The following is a 17,399-nucleotide window of genomic DNA, read 5'->3' as shown; positions in this document are numbered from 1 at the left end:
GTACAGAATGTACACTTTCATCTAGAAGTGGACTGTTTTACGCAAAATAAAATGTTTGTTGAAAAATAAATAAAACATCCTTCCCTGGGGCCAAGAGGGCAGTCTGGGACGGAAGCACGGCCAGGACCGCTCACTATTAAGACTGTTTTTAGCGCTGCTCCTGGTGACCCGGGAGGTGACCTCAAATACCTGGATGGCTTAGGCACAATTCTGTAAAGATGTCACTTTGCTACATCATCAAAGCTCAGGTGAATTTTCATCGTAATGAATCTCAATAATAGTCCAGCATTTAGACAGACTGGGACATGGTTTTAGCGAACGGAAAACTTGACTGTTTCCGTGGGTAGTAAGCCTTAGTCATTCTGCTTTGCATTTCTCCCAGCTCTACAATTAAGGTATCTTTGATCTTTTTGGCCAACAGAAGCTTAAAAGATTAAGTGAAATGTCTAACGTTCTTCAAAAGGACATACCGGGAGTGGCTGGAGGTTGGTGGACTCAGGAAGCTTGCTCTTCGGGTGACCGCAGAACACCCTCCAGAACGCTCCTCTGGGCCAGGAGCCACCGAGACTAAAGGCGCCAGGCCTTGGTCTATTTCAGAATTTTCAGTTGCACGGAGTAAATGCTGTTCCCCACGGGTTATATGCTTAGCTAGTGCTCCTGATGATTCAAACTGAGAGCAAGGGTCTTCCCCCACCTGCAAGTCAGTCACATAAGAGTTACAGGAAACAAACACCTCCGGAGTCCATTAAGTTTGAGCTGAAAACTTAGGTTTAAATAATGCCAGGTGGAGATGAGACACAGAAATCACAGAAACAAATACACGGCACACACAGACCTCCAGGACCTGCTCCGGAAAGCTTTACTCACTCCACGTAGAAACAATACATTCATACATCCAAATGACTCCCAAGTCTTGACCAGCCTCACTGGAACAGTCTATTGTATTTTGTATTCGGCATTAATACAAAACCTTCCTGTTCGTTACCGCCAAGATTTAGGAGACTGTTACTTATAAACACAGTTTTTTTTTTACCCTGAGGCTGATATTACCAAAGTGGAAAAGAAGAGTTACTATCAGCTGGAGTGTATTTAATGCAGAATTTAAAAAATCATTTATTCATGACTCTGGAATGTTTCTCTCCCCACTCCCACCCCCAACACTATGTGATGACAAGAGAAAAGATGGCAAACGGCGGTGTCTGGTCTGATTACACTGATGACACGATTCTCAACTCGATCTACTGATGAAAACAAAGACACTAACATCGATGAACTCAACACTATCACGTTTAAAAAGGGCATCACAATCAGCTCTTCCTTATAAAAGGGGAGCTGGTGTCGGTCTCAGACATGAATAACGGCACAGCTGTTACTTACAGTGTCTATGGCGGGGCACTCTGCCTACTAGAGATGAGCCAGGTAGCCACGTGCAGAGTTCACACCCGTTGCCTTGCAAGTTTCAACCTTGCGCTCTTAAGTCTCCTGTAGATCAGATCGGCACGTGTCCAAAAGAGTAACAACCCCCAAAGCTACAACAGTTATCCCATTCAAGTGATGCAAGAGGCACTCATGTTAAATTGGAAAAAAAAAAAAAAAGAAAGATAGCCGTGTTGAAGCGCGGACCATCTTAACATCATTTTGTATGCAAATAACAAGTAAGCAGAAGAGCGAGCGTTTCAGAATCTGACTCCCTGATGTCTCTACGGTCCTCTTTTGGGAGCGAGTCCGGAGCAGCAGTGTGCCACCTCCCACAAGGCAGCCTGGTGACTTTCCCGCCTGTATTTCCCTGATGACCTCAGCATGCTTCTAAGATGTGTCCTTTCTAAACACTAACAGCACTTGATCGAAACCGGCTGTTAGTCTGCACATCAGAATTGGGAAATCTTTTTTGTCACTTGACTGCAAAGTATTGGATGTGCAATTTCCTGAGTACTAGGTACTCCCTGTGCACGACTTACTTTCGGCTGCACAATCACGTGTATTCTGGGCTACGATGAGGATCTGGGGGTATGTGGCAGCTGAAGAATTACACACCTAATCATGCTCCCTACTCCTGATTTGTATTATTTCTAGATGCCTTCCCAGTTCAAGTGATGGAACAAGCGTCCCAGGCATAGACATTTACTGGATTTTTCTTGAGAAGTTAAATTACGTTCACTACCTTTCAGCCCAAACTGACTGAAGATAATGGAGAGGGAATTTAGTATTAAACTGAGTTAGAAAAAGGTTTCCCAGAAAAGATACCAGTGTTCTTTTTTTTTCAGGTAGAATCATAGAAAATCAAGGTTGGAAAAACACTTAACAGTCATATGGCCAATTCCCCCACCTGACACCCAAACTCCTGTATAACATCTCTGCCTCGTTGTCGCCCAGCCTCTGCTAGAATAGTTTGAGGGGCAGGAAGCTGTTCCAACATCACTTAGCCCTCCTTAAAACAGAATAGCCAAACAGGTGCAGCAGGGAAACAAACTTCCACTGGGCATGATTATGCATTATACCGAACTTTTCAAGAGAGTTAGCAGATTGTCAATTGCTACTCAGAAGAATAAACCAGATTTGTTCCAAGCATCCCAGGCCTTCTGCAAATGATTCAAAATGGGGAGATACAATTTAGAAGTGTGAATTTTATAAATCATTGCTGAATAGCTGTGTGTTTGTGGGGGGCAGATAAAAAAATCTCTTAGAAGTAATCATTGTAGTGACCCCAAAACAAAGGGAAAGTATGTGTTTAAAATAATAAATAAAAGTTTCATTCTGAAGATGCAATAAAAACCTTGTGCAGTAAGTCTTGGTACGAGAATTCAGGAGCGCAGGGGGATGACGCGCGGGCTGATTACGGTCAGTTCAGCAGAAGAGAAGGAGAAGGGCAAGGCCGAGTGTGCGGCCTGCCACCCGAAGGCATCGGGAGCAGGACACCCTGTCTTGATCCTCTCCTTCTGGCTTGTTTGGCAGCACTGCCAACGACTCTCTTGTTTCTATTTCTCTCAAGGTACTCAGGCTGCTTCAAGGTTTTAAATTCCACCCCCGCTTCGGAAGACTAACAAAGCAACACACAGATCGGTGGACAATCATTTCAGAACTCGTTTACAAAGGCTCAATTCCTCTGAAGGGACACCTTTATGTCTATGTTTTTATTTTTTGAACATACATATGAATAAGTCTATTTGAGCTGAAAACATTTACCCTGAAGACACGGATGTAAACTTTAAAGATGGAGGGACTCAGCTGATTGCGTTTTGAGCGCTGTCTTTCACCCCAGGTGTTAAAACAGCAATGGTATCGATCTGTAACAAACATGAGTAACAAACATGAGTAATGGACAAAAACAAAACAACAACAAACCAACCCTAAAGTCAGTATGTCTTTTTATAGGGAGGCCCCTTTCTTTCACATCTGCTTCAAAAGGATCAGATAATTAACATTGAGCAGCTAGGTGACCGGCAAGCAGATCTCCCTGCGAAAAAGAATAAAACTTCTTCGACCATGGAAGCTTGGAAATGAAATCAGTGAAAGTCTATCAAGTACTCGGGGTAGATCTGGTTGGCATCGAACACCACGAAGACCCTGGGATTCCAGGTGTCATCCACACAGCTGTCATACAAATTCACGTAGCTCCCGTCTTTGGAAGGAGGGCGCACGAATTTGGAGTCTCCGTTTATGTAATCTCCAATCAGCACTCGGGCAAGAAACATAGATTTGTACGTTCTAAACAGATGCTGCTGTTGCAGGTTTACGCCGTGAACCTGGAATGTGTTTCCGTGCTTTACGTCGTCTTTGCAGAAGCGGCTGGCATAAGCAGCATCTCGAGCAAAATAGGTTCCTTAAACAAAAAGGAGCCCGAAGAGCCAAGATTACTCCAAGGAGTGTATGAAACACAAGCAAAAAAAAACACTGTGATTGTTAGGGGGAGAGACACATGGAATTGTGTAACAGGAATAGACATGGAATTTCCTCGCCGGTAGGTTTTAAAGAAAAGAACAGAAATCCGTCTGTTATGGACAGCTGTGATGCAGGCTGCCACTGGGATAGATCTGTTAGTACAGACCAGAGTCCCCACCACCAACGCCATCCCCGTCCCCACCAAAACGTAGCAACCAGACTTGTGTTTTCAAAAAGAGTCTTATAAAGAAATCCAATACGTAAGATGGATACAAATGGTTTCTGTGATTACAAGTGACAGGACCTGCCTTGTCACTGCTCGGACCTCCCTCCCACTTCTGTTTCCTTCCACCCTTTCCCCATCCACCACCCACCCATCTAAGCATCCACTGGAGAGCACAGTGAAACCATGGGTCTGCAGAGATGATTTCAAACCCCAAGAAACCACATTTCTGTGCTACAGGGTAACTGTTCAATAACATTTCTGGAGACGAGAGAACCCCATATCCAGGAAAAGATTTCCGGAGAGTGTGATGCTATTCACACCTGAACGTTCCAAAAGGACAAGCTCACTTGTCCGCTGCCTAAAGAGGAAACCTCCGTGAAGAATCCGACTCTTCCAAAATGGTAGGCCTAGGAGGCTGACATCATTAAGGGAATACTTAACCTAAAACATTTCGGAAATGAACTGCAAAGTCTATTACCCAAATCCGACGGGACTTAATGTAACACCTTTCTGATCCTCTTACAGTTAAATAAATGGGATGGCCTTTAAAGTCGTTATTTTTAAAATTAATTTACTCTTAAAAATGTAGCACCTCCTGATCCTGAGTGGTAGCCAGTTCTCTTGCTGGAGGTAAGGTACAAAATAAGGACCAAGCAAAGAAATGTCCACCCCTTACCTTTTCCCCTCCCCTCTCTCCTTAATTTGCTTGAGTAGTGAGCACAAACTGGACAACTTAGACTTCCACAACATTAGAAAAAAGGTGAGGATTTCCCCCATTATTCCTTGACGCTCATTAATATTCCTACCTATCATTTTCTAAAAAAACAAAACAAAACAAAAAATAGACCTACGTACAGTGTACACATTAATTGATTTATTTTATAGTGCTCTATGTACTTGACATAAAACAGTTCAGTGTATGGGTTTATCCATGGAAGGGACTCATGCGTGGCAAGTAAACGTCATAATGCAAAAACCAGCTAATCTGGACATGATGCCCCATCTGAGTGACTGGGACTTGGGGGGTTATCTAACCTGGCAGAGGTGTAAAAAGTCTTCCTTCCGTCTTGCACACCCAGGAAGAGGCTTTTCGGAGGGTGTGCCGGGAGCCCAGTACAGTAACGTCTACCTTAGTGACTCTCAGGCCCCTGAGCTGCGAACAGTCACTCCTCTCTCAGGAGAGGAGAGTCTCTTCGAGCGCTCCAACTGGATCCTGACAGTTACCTTTTCCAAAGAGAGCACCGTGTACACCGTTGATTCTCCAGTCAAAGTTATGAATGCAAATTGCTTCCACAAATTCACCGCTGGTACCATGAAACAGCATCTGCTCATTAATCTGAGGCGCGCCTCTTTTTTTCTTGAGCTGAGCCTTTTTCCTAAAACACAATACACGGACACAGAACACACAGATAGCTACCATAAGTGGCATTATAAATTTTTCAAGGAGCAAACCTCAATAGAAAGGGTAAAACAGAACACAGTTCTTTAACGTACATCATAAGTGGACACATAGCTCTGGAAAAAAATAATCTCAAATGATCTTGCACACATAAATCATCTCATCAAAAATTATTAGTTAATATTGACACTGAATGTTGAAAATTATACCAAAAACTATAGGTATCCCAGACAATGCCCCATCATAGTAAGGTGACTGATCGCCTAAACCAACCAAGCTTTACAGATGCTTAAAAATGACACTACAAACAGTAAATAATACATAGTTCACAGAGTCTTTCAACAGTGAATTCCTCGAGCATGGACCATGCCTTAATCTTTTTATCCCCGGAGTAGGACATGTTGGTTAAACTGAACTGAACTTTGCATCTTAAGGCTGGAAGGGACATGAAGCCATCCAGTTCAAACCTCTTGCCAATGGACAATCCTCTTCCAACACATAAAATGATATTCAATGTAGGACTTATTGTAATAGTAAAAAAACAAACAAACCGAAAACAGCCTAAAATTCTTTCACAGCAAAAGGAATAATTATATATTTATACATGAAAGTTAAAATAATGAACTAGATCTATATGTATTAACATAGATACCTCTTGAAAAATAATGCTTAATGTAAAAAGAATGATGCAAAAAGAGACCTATATCTCAAAATAATAATGTGTATTGTAGAGGTATACAAACATAGGTAGTAAAAAATATAAAAACACGGATAAGAAGGTATCACTGCAACTTGAGGGGGAAAGAAGGAGGAGAGGATGGGGATGGGGGAAACACTCCACCTTGATCTCTAATGCTGTGTATCTTAAAAAAAAAAACCAAACAAAAAAACCCAGACACAAAGATGAAGAAAATGTCACAAATATTAAAATGTTAAATCTGATTGGTAGGTACATGGGTGTCTGTAAACTACTGGCGGCATTTTCATTTAAATATATTTCATTCAAAAGATGTCTTAAAGATTAAAAAGAACCCTCCCCTGTTAACTCCGTAATGAGAGCTGCCCCGTGCCTGCTCAGCTCACCCTGTGGCCGGCGCTCCCCGCTCCGCACGGCAGCCGATCTATTGGCCATCAGCTGTAATTGTGAGAAAGCCACCCCCCGACGGTGAACCAGAATCTGCCTCCCTGGTACTTCTACTCTCGGTCTTAGTTATTCCCTTCTGAACACAGAACAACCAAACGCTTAACACAAAACAACTCCAAATATCCAGGAATAACTGTGAACACCGATAGGCTTTCTTCCCCAGGTGAACAGACACCACTGTCTCAACTACTCCTCCCAGGGCATAGCTTCTAGGCCTTTCTCCACCCTGGACAGCCTTTAGTGGGCAGGAATCTGCTGGACACCTTCTATTCCGAAAATGCTGGGAAGAAAGAGAAACAGAGCCCAGATGTCATGGGATGGCGCCCAGCTGAGCTCGCTCTGCACCAGGCGTCACGCTACTGACGGAAGCTTGTAGTCAGTTAAAGCTGCCGGGGCTTTCTCAAAGCAGGCTTCTCTCGGCTCGCTAGATTTGTGCAACTGATGTCTAAATCTCATGCAATAGGTTTATTTCAATTAAGCTTTATCTTGATATAGTAATTTTAAAAGTATAGAATTTATAAAGAGCAGGCAGCTTAGGGACTGTTCGGGGCTGGGGGGAAGGACAATTGCCCTTAAATGCCGAAGGAATGGAAATGTATATGGTCGTTCTCAGAGCCCTCTGGCAGCATGTATCAAAATTCAAATGCATATGCTTTCATCTACTGGAGACAGTCTTTTCAGACCATTAAGCATGACATTAGGAAGATGTGCATTAAACAAACATTTATTTCAGAAAAAGCCAGCACGTTTTCACAAAGAACAAATTATGCCAACTTTCTTTTTGGACCTTTATGTACTGTCTGCCTTGTTTTTTTTACAATGCACATTTGTTGCTTTTCTAACTAAGAAAAAAATCTTTTTAAGAGAAGATAATCATATTTGTTTAGACTCACTGTTTCAATCTTCCAAGGTCTTTCTGACTCCTGATTAATTCACCCTACAAGTAAGCTTCCCCTTCTAGTTTTGAATCTTCCACAAGTGTGATACGCAAGCCTCCTACATTTTCATCCAAATTCCTGACAGAGATGTGGAAGGGCTCAAGAAGAAAGCATGCATGCCATTCAAGTTACTCTTTGATAAGACTCTTAACCAGGTATTACTTTTTCCCTTTGTATGGTCACCTGGCACCCATCTCTCCATCTCGCCTCCATCGTAAGGACCTTTCTCAACCACTCGTAGAAATCAAGTTACACTGTCTAAGGGGCTTATCCACCTACCACTATGGCAGTCCTCTTAGTTAGCGGAGCATCAGTGAATTCATTCTGGTTTTTTCTAAGTAAACATTTCTTTAACAAACGTCCTTCAAATATTAAGCTTCACGGTCTATAATGACTAGAATCCACGCTATAATCAAGATATTCACTCATCACTACTTTGCAGGCGCAGATTAGAATGAACTTTGGTTTGAAAATTCACTCGAGTCTCTCTTAGATAAGATAAATGAAGTGGTGGTTAGTGAAAGAGCCGGAAGTGTGGGCACCGAAATTCTGCTCAGTCACCGGATAGGTACAGCGTCTATGGGATGGGGTGGTCACAGCTCTGCACCCCCCATGGTGTGCACGGTTTACTTTAGTGCCCATCGCCAAGGCACCCAGGACACGCGGAGACTCACACTGTGACCTTGCTCTAGAAAGGCTAACATTGGGTTCCAGGGCCTCTTGGGCTCCAGTTAAACCTTCAGGGAAAGTCACAGGACTGAAACCAAACTAGGTTCTCCATCACCCTGCCCACCTTCGCCCAACCCCACACTCATCTCTGAACTTACTGAAAATGCTGTTGCACCCACTTCTCAAAGATGTCTTAAAAGTACCCTCCCCCCCAGGGACTAGGGTGCCAACCGGGCCAGGCTGGGTGTGCCCCACATTCCAAATGCAGCAGGAAGAGCTTCGCGCTCTGGACTGAAACAGGTTCGTCCAGTTTAGACCAGCGGTTCTCCCTCCTGGCTGAACACCGGAATCACTTGTAGACCTTTTTAAAGATAAAACTGTCAGAACGCAGAGGCTCTGATTCAGTGGCTCTGGGATGGGTGACAGATGCCCAGGTTAAAGAGCTTCCCCAGGTGATTTTGACAGGCAGCCAGGATGGAGAACCTCGCACCTAAATCAGCATTCTTAACAAAGCAGCAGCCTTCCCTGCTCTTATTTCCTGCTACCTTATCCTTCCCCCCACCCTGGACCAGTCCAACCGTCTCCCCTCACTGCTCTAGAATTGGGAGTGCTGGAATCAATCAAATATCGCCATGGTTCCCACCCCAAATCCGCACGTTCCCACGTCAGCTAAGCCCTCGACACTGATGGAGACCCCATGGTTCCCAGGTTAGCTCTTTCTCCCCGCCATGTTCCACAGCGGCTGTTTCCTGTCTCCCCTTTTCCTCTCTCTCCCTCACATGCCCCTCCCTAGCACCTCATTCTCTGCAGGCGACCTCACTTCTTCCTTCCCCAAGGAAACAAAGTATCAGGAAGGAACTCCCTGACCTACCTCATCTCCGATCCCCTCCCCCTCCTCATCTGTAAATCTAACTGGACCACCCTGTCTCTCTCCTTCTGACCCACGTTCTCTGAGTCCCACCCCATTACCCCTCCCTCTCTCTGCTGTCTTTTAAACTCTCCCTCTGCGTAGGTTCTTTCCTATAATAATGTAAATATCCTCAGGTCTCTCCCATCTTTAAATTCGAAAAACAAAACCAAGCACCCTTCCCACGCCCACGTCACCATCTTCTCACATCTCTCACTCTCTTCACTGCCGAGCGCCTTGAAAGAGTTGTCAGCATTTGCTATACACACGGTATAGCATCTACCAACGTTGCTCTTGCCTAGGGTACCAAGGACATTTTATTGCAAAATCCAAAGGACGTTTTCAACATTCATCTTTCTTGGCATCTCTGCCGTATGTGACCCTGAGGATGACACATACTTGTGTCAACCACGTTCTTCCTTTGGCTCCTGTGATTCCACATTCTATGAGTTTTCTTCCACTTTATGTGGTTACTTCTCAGTTTCCTCCCTGGGCTTTCTCTTCCTCTGTTCCTCCCTTCCAGAGTTTGGTCCTTACCCCCTTCTTTGCCTAATCGACATAAAATACCTGGTCATCTTATGAATTCCTTTGGCTTCTATGACCTCACACTTCCCAGTAACTCCAAAACCTTTATCTCTGTCTACACTGCTCTCTTGAGCTCCCAACCCATGTATCAACTGCTAACCCCTCCCCGTCCTCCCCAGACCAAAACCTGTTCCTACCCATTTCCCTCAGTCAATTAGAACAAGTAAGTCTGAATCCTTGTAGTTATCTTTCCCATCTCCCCTACCCACCCCATCATGCACATTAAATCAAGTACCAGGCAATATCATTCTGTATCTCTAATATCTCAAAACAGTCCTCTTCACTGCAGTGGTACAGACAGCACCTTGGTTCAGGCCATCCAGTGTGTCACATTTGTAAAGACTGAAGCAATTTCCTAAGTCGGTCACCCTTCTGTGATCCCTTTAAGCCCGTTGCTCAGCCTCAGCACTGCTGATGCTTTGAGCAGCTTTGGGGGGCGCTTTGTTGTGGGGCCCGTCCTGTGCACCGCAGGATGCTTAGCATCCCTGCCCTCCGCCCCGCAGACGCAGTTGGTACCCCCCCAGCCTACACCGTGATGACCAAAAACAGCTCCAGTCATTGCCAAACATCCCCTGGTGGGCAAAATCATCCCTAACTGAGAACCGCTGCTTTAAACTCCTTCTCCACGGTGCAGCCTGATAAATTATTTTTCTAAAATGCAAATCCGCTCCATCACTCTCTTGCTTAAAGTCCTGCAGTGGCTTTCCACTGTCCCAGGGAAAAAACCCAAACCCCTTGGTTTGTTTACAAGGCCCGGCGCGGCCTGGCCTGTGCCAACTCCCTGACCCGGACGCCAGGTCAGTCCAACTCATGAGGCTGATGGAGGGGACCGCACGGCCACCCGGTGGGTCTCCCACAGACCCCTGCACGCTCTACCTCCTGAGTACTTTTCCAGCACCTTCTCTCACCACCATCCTATCTTCTGTCCTATTTGAAATCCTCTCGATGTTCTGCATTCCCTCTTGTCATCGATCTCTGGCCCATGCTGCTCCCGATGCCTGGGGTGCCCTCCCCTCTCCTCCTGCTTCCAGCCCAGACGACACCGGCTTAGGAAGTGCTCCGTGACACCCCACACACACCCTACTTCTGTCCAAGCTCTGGTCCTGTGCACTCGTACATCCCGAGCGCCTAGAACAGTGCCTGGCACAAAGCTGGTTCTGGAACATATTGCTGGAAGAAGGGAGGAAGGAAGGAAGGCCTGGACAACATGCAAACTGACATCTGCTGGACTCATGTGGGCTTCCCGCCTGTGTAGTGAGTCACAGGTTACGTGACAATGGGGTGGACGACTTTATTTTCGTCCTTCAGGCAGAGATCAGAATGACAGGCTGTCTTTAAAATGTGACTCAGTATTTTCTGCTGTCACGGCAGGTGGCAGGTTCATTTCCCATCACAGATTTCTATAGGCCGACCTCACATAACATCATGAATGGCATCTACAGAGTAAAAACATCTCCAGTGAGATTCTTAGGATATGATGTGTTGGGGATTCACTGGAACATTTCTACCACTAGGAATTAGTTGAGGTCTCAAATTACGAGGAAGACTGATAGGAATTCCACCTCAGAGGCCCGATTAAGAAGAAGGAATTAAGTCTTCATCAGAACATTTTAGGAAAACTTACTTTATTCACTGAGAGAATAAGATCAAAGAAGACGGAGGCTTCCATCCTCCTCTACAAAAGAATAACCTAAACAAGACCTGAATAAAACCTAAACTCAGTTAAACTCAGTATTGTCAGAAATAAAAGTGGGCTGGGCCCAAAGACTCAAAATTACAAAGAATACAAGCTGAAAACCCTTATTTTATGATATAAACTATTATGAGAATAAAACCTGGAGTTTACTCAGGCTGTAGGAACTGACCTACCAGAAGCATGAAAGAATTCCGCATATTATCACCAAACAAAAGTCAGCCTGATTTTCAAGTATATGAGAATGAAATGAGTTAAGGCCTGGGATTTGCTTTAAAATACTTCAGCAACAACAATAACATAGCAAAAGAGGAGATAGATTATGATGGTAAATCTAGATAAATGTTAAATCAGGATGATGGATACACAGGGTTCATGACATTAGACTCTATTATTTGAAATTTTCCTGACTAAATGTTAAATGCTTGTATTAAAAAATATTAGAAATCAAACCTTGAACACAGATTTAATAAAAGTATTTCAGAAAATCACTTATTTTAAGTAATGCTTGTTATTCAGAAAAATACAGCACAATGTGTTGATGTGGACAATACCTGTAAGTTTCTTGTAATGGGCTTTAGTTTTAGGTTAAGTGCACACCAAGCAATCCAATGGGTCATTTCCAACCTAAATTGAGTAATGAATGGAGATTTTAAATCTAGAACATAAACTCCGGGCTAAGCAGGGAATTTGAAGGTACGTTTTACAATGTCCTTCAAAACTAAAAACAAGCAAATGACTCACAGGCTAGGAAGTCTGAGCCAACAAAGTCATAGTAACAGAACTAAACAGCTCCCCAGAACCCCTGGTAATGCTGATTCAGCCACGATGCCCAGCTCGAAACTCTGAAAGCAGTGCAGAAGAGGCTGTCAGACAGTGTTGTACGGGGTGCTGGTGCTGGCTTACGGAGCAGCTCTCCCTGAGGATGAGGAAGAGAGCTGAAAAACCAGGTCAAAACACGCACAGTGCGTCTACACAGCTCACGTGGTGGTGCCACTGACAATGAATACGGTTAAACACTTGTGCTTCACTGTCTCTGAGACTGTAAAAGTCTCAGAGGCCAAGGAGGGGGTTCAGAGTAGAAACTGTCTCACCTGCAAAAGAACTCCCACAAGTCTAGGTTTTGAATTCTCTGAATTCTTTTAATTCTGTTGCGATCCACTGTTTTCCCAAAGAGACTAGCAACTCCATTGTATTCGTGTGTTTGATTGTGCAAAGGAATGAGCTGGAAAGAGAAGTTTGCACAGTTTTACTGGGGTCCTTTCCAATCTCTCCCACCTGCAGTTGGTCAGTGCGGCTCTCACCTGATAGGGCAGGTCGGTATTCACATTCTCCCAGTGGAGTGGCATGGGGATGGCCTCATTTTCACAGATATAACTTTAAATAGAAAAGACAAAACAAAATATTAGAAGCTGATTAGAATCACTGTCAATGACTTAGACGTTTTCTCCCAAGCTGAATTTTCATGCTGAGGTATTGTGACAAACGCAATTAAGTGTACTCCTTGGTTTCTTTATTTTAAAATATTTATTGAATATCGGCTTGTGTGCAGCTTTTTAGGGGCTGAATTGAGAAATCTGATGGGAAACGTCTAATCCTACATAACATTAAGATTTCAAAAATAGTCGTTTAATTCAGTCTTGTTTTTCTTATTTTTTCAGAATTTCTTTTAAATGTAGGAAGATTTTCGGTGAAGAAAAGGAATTTCCAAGAAGAAAATCAAAACTTCTTGATTAAAACAACAAACCTCTTTAACAGATGTATACTGACTATTAAATACCATCCAAAACCCTCGGTTGCACGTTTGACATCCTTCAAGATCTAATTCAAACCTAAACCCTTCTCTCCTTATTGTCCACTATCCCCCTGCACGGTCCGCATGAACTCACTCAGCGGAGAAGCCAGTAAAGTTATCCACCATGTTTAAGCCACTGGATGTGAACACAGAAAAAGACAAGGATCTTGGGGAGCTTGATGGCAAAAGGCTGTAACTGATAATATTGATATGAATCCTTTCTGGTGACTGGAGGTTATGGAAGAAATTCATAAATTTCAAGTCTATCTTTAGCGTACTTTTTAACTCATTTCAACTTTGGGAAGATCACACAATCATATGATTTAAAGATGAATAGGGGGCTTCCCTGGTGGCGCAGTGGTTGAGAATCTGCCTGCTAATGCAGGGGACATGGGTTCGAGCCCTGGTCTGGGAAGATCCCACATGCCACGGAGCAGCTGGGCCCGTGAGCCACAATTGCTGAGCCTGCGCGTCTGGAGCCTGTGCCCCGCAACGGGAGGGGCCGCGATGGAGAAAGGCCCGTGCACCGCGATGAAGAGCGGTCCCCGCACCGCGATGAAGAGTGGCCCCCGCTTGCCGCAACTGGAGAAAGCCCTTGCACGAACCGAAGACCCAATACAGACAAAAATAAATTAATTAATTAATTAAAAAGAAAATCCTTAAAGATGAATAGGTATAAAAAAGTGAACGGTGGACAGTTTCCCTCCCACTCCAGTCCTTGGTCTAGTTCTCACCTCTTGCCTCCATTCCAAGTAATCACTGTTTTTAGTCTCTTGGGTATTCTTCCAGAACTTCTCGAGGTTAACACAAGCCTTTTTTTTTTTTTTTTTGCACACATGAATGGTAGCATAATCATGTGTCTTTTGCAGCTGCTCTTTTTTTTCACTGACTATGTTCTTAGAGATCCTTCTATATCAGTAGGTAAGAGAGCATCCTAGCACAGAGCCTGGCACAGGGCAGACACTGCTGCATGGACACACCCCTACTGATGACAAGCCCCCTACTGATGACATTTAGCCTTTTTCAACTCTTTGCTACTGTTAAGGATGCTGCAAAGAACAAGTCTGTCCCTTTGTCATTGTACATGGCCACGTGCCAATTTTTAGGATAACATCTTTGAAATGGCATTTCTGAGTCAAAGAATATATTTATTCCTGATTTTGACAGAAACTGCCAAAGTGCCCTCCTCGAAGGCTATACTCATTGACATTTCCCCCAGAAATGTAGAGAATGCCTATTTGCCAACAACCTCTCCAAAGGAGTGTGTTGTCAAACTTGAGAATTTTTGTCAATCTGATGGTAAGAAATAATCTGGTATAATTTGTATTTCTCTTATTACGAGTGAGGTTGCATGAACTGTTCAAATTCTTCTAAGAATTCTTCTGTTCTCATCCTTCTAAGGGGTTGCTGGTCTTCTATTTAGAGATTCCGAAAAGTACTTCAAATACTATACAGATGAACCCTTTGACTGTGATACCGAGTAACAATACCTTTCCCAGGTTTTCTTTGTTTTTTTTGTTTTTTTACTTTGCCTGATGTATCTTTTAGCTATGGAAAAGATTTTTGTTTGTTTGTTTAATGTTTGTAGCCTTAGTTAATTGTAAATTCCTTGCCGATAGGAAATGTACTATTCACTTTGCATGTCAAAAAATGCTCAGTGTATTCCTGTAATAAATAAACATTTGTATATCAATACCTCGTCATCTTCATCACTCTTCTGTATCCTACCTAACTGTTCTTCCTCTTTTATTATCTTGCTTTTTGTCCTCTGTTGTGGTTAATTCCCTCCCTGTCCTATCTTTGTTCTATGGCTTGTATAGTCTGTGAGAGAACAAAGTGCTTGACCCCATTACGTGCTTCTCCCCACCAAAGGGTACCAGATATAATAACACACAGTTACAATAACAATTTTCCATTATTATGTCTCATTTTTCTCCCAGATTCCATACCCTTTGAAGATAAGTAATTCTTTTATTAAAACCCTTACACTTAAGAATGAAGATGTGATGTAGCTGGTAAGGAAGTAAGATTCTCTCCCTTCCACAGAAGTACTGGAGCATTCATTATATAAGTACTTGAGTAACTTTTAAATCATGACCCTAAAATGTAAGCCAAAAGTCTCAAGAAGCTAACTGACAGAAACTTTAAAAATTTCTGTCTTTAATCCTTTCAAAATATCTCCTTGAAAGGAACAAATGGGCATCTCCTACAATTCGCATGCTAGCATTGTTTCTGTTTCATTTTAAATTCTTTGAACAACAGGAATTTCAATACTTGATTGAGGAATTGTTCCAGAAAACAGGAGACATGCCCTTCAACTCCATTCATATGAATAACAAATATTTATTCTCTTGTGGCATTTATACCTCTCTTTTCAGGCTATAGACAGTAGGAGACAGAAAAAGGAAAACTTGCCACCCAGATCCAGGAAGCAGGAGGCTGTGCCCTTGTCCCACGCATCCCCATCTTCCCAGGTCCCCTTTAGTCACTACAGATTTGAAATTACTTCTAGGAGTTGCCCAATGGGGTTCAGTGGAGGTGAAGACAAAGTGGGTAATTACCGAGGATTTATGGCCCAAATAACTGGATGGTCCTGTGAGAGTCTTTCCAAGCTAATTAAAACTTACCTCAGTAGGTTATGTTAAGGATTTATAGCAGAGAGCATAAAGCATTTTGTAACTACCATGCAAAGTGCTCTAAAGAATTGAAAAATACAAATATATAAGGGGAAATGAAAAGGACAACAGGAAAGGAAATGCCAGCAGAAAATAACAATACTGCTCTTGCATCAATGAATGTGAAATTCAGTAGAGAAAAGATCAATATCAAGATTATTAAATAACCTACTGAAACATTTTCAGTTTATTTGTTCCTCTGTTAAATATTAAGGAAGAAAAGAGAGAAAAAGCCCACTCTCGCTTTCCACCCCATTCTCTCCACAATACCTGAAAGCACTGATAGAAAAAGGGGCTCTTTTTATTAAGCGCTGTTTTCCAGTGGTGAGATTCATCTGCTTCATTTCTGTGCAAAAAGACAAAGATGTTAGATAAGTCCACAGAAACACACTGTGCTGTAAATTGTCTTGAAAATTTCTAGCCACACTACATGACGGTCAGGGAATCATGGAGCTTTGGGAGTAGCTACTAAGCACAGTATATTAGGGATACTTGACCAACATCTGTTTATCATGGCATAAAAATAAGCTTCATCGCTTGATCTAAGCTCACACAGGAGGAAGCTAACCTCATACACGGCTCAGTATGTAAGGTCTATCCCTTTCTGTACCATACTTGGGTTAAACTGACCTGAAAATAGGAGAGTTCTCAACTTAGGAAAATTAAGAGTACTAGAAAGAGAAAGAAATTACAGTACTGAATCTTCTGGTTGGCTTCTTAAGTGAAAAATGTTACTTTGATTTCTCCAAAAATTTTGGAAATGATAAAAAAGATACATTACCATGATAAAACGTGTACAATTCACAGAGTTTCAAAAATTTGTACATTTCTTGCCTTCTCTTTAAATTGTACACCTAAACCAAAAAAATAGAAAACCTAGCTAGACTCAACACAGACTTATATGGAAGATTCTAGTGATGAAAGACTAATGAACTAACTAAAGTATCATTTTCTTCTTTCCTCTGTTCCTCAGCTGTGGCAATATTTACTAGGTCCCCCTCTTCATTCCCACAAAGTTAGGTGCTAAGTCTTTTTTTTTTTTTTTTTTTTTTATTTTATAGCTACGTTATTTATTTATTTATTTATTTATGGCTGTGTTGGGTCTTCGGTTCGTGCGAGGGCTTTCTCTGGTTACGGCAAGTGGGGGCCACTCTTCAACGCGGTGCGGGGACCGCTCTTCATCGCGGTGCGCGGGCCTTTCACTATCGCGGCCCCTCCCGTTGCGGGGCACAGGCTCCAGACGCGCAGGCTCAGTAGTTGTGGCTCACGGGCCCAGCTGCTCCGTGGCATGTGGGATCTTCCCAGACCAGGGCTCGAACCCGTGTCCCCTGCATTAGCAGGCAGATTCTCAACCACTGCGCCACCAGGGAAGCCCCGGTGCTAAGTCTTAACGTGAGATTCTCATCAGTTTACCTTGTCTAACTGGCATCATTCCACGCCAAGATAAAGGGGTTCACCCATCCAGGCCAATGCTGTGTGAAGTGTGTTT

At 43.1% G+C, this 17,399-nt stretch overlaps 1 protein-coding gene across 3 annotated transcripts in view; it reads right to left on the bottom strand.

Annotated features, from left to right (window-relative positions):
* Positions 1-3,104: 3,104 nt before the first annotated feature.
* PARP11 (poly(ADP-ribose) polymerase family member 11) overlaps positions 3,105-17,399 on the bottom strand; it is a 34,487-nt gene continuing 20,192 nt past the window's right edge. For 2 of the 3 annotated variants that reach the window (XM_057556486.1, XM_057556485.1), the window contains 5 exons: positions 16,181-16,256; positions 12,745-12,817; positions 12,535-12,665; positions 5,330-5,481; positions 3,105-3,820 (listed from right to left, as the gene is read on the bottom strand). In XM_057556486.1, coding sequence (XP_057412469.1) covers positions 3,504-3,820; positions 5,330-5,481; positions 12,535-12,665; positions 12,745-12,817; positions 16,181-16,256 — 749 coding nt within the window. In that variant the 3' untranslated portion in view covers positions 3,105-3,503. The remainder of the gene's footprint in view (positions 3,821-5,329; positions 5,482-12,534; positions 12,666-12,744; positions 12,818-16,180; positions 16,257-17,399) is intronic. The other variant, XM_057556487.1, reaches the window with a different exon arrangement.

This window comes from Balaenoptera acutorostrata, chromosome 11 (assembly GCF_949987535.1).
Source record: "Balaenoptera acutorostrata chromosome 11, mBalAcu1.1, whole genome shotgun sequence".
Lineage (NCBI taxonomy): Eukaryota > Metazoa > Chordata > Mammalia > Artiodactyla > Balaenopteridae > Balaenoptera > Balaenoptera acutorostrata.
The sequence above is the reverse complement of the archived record's forward strand: the minus strand, read 5'-3'. Positions and strand labels throughout refer to the sequence as shown.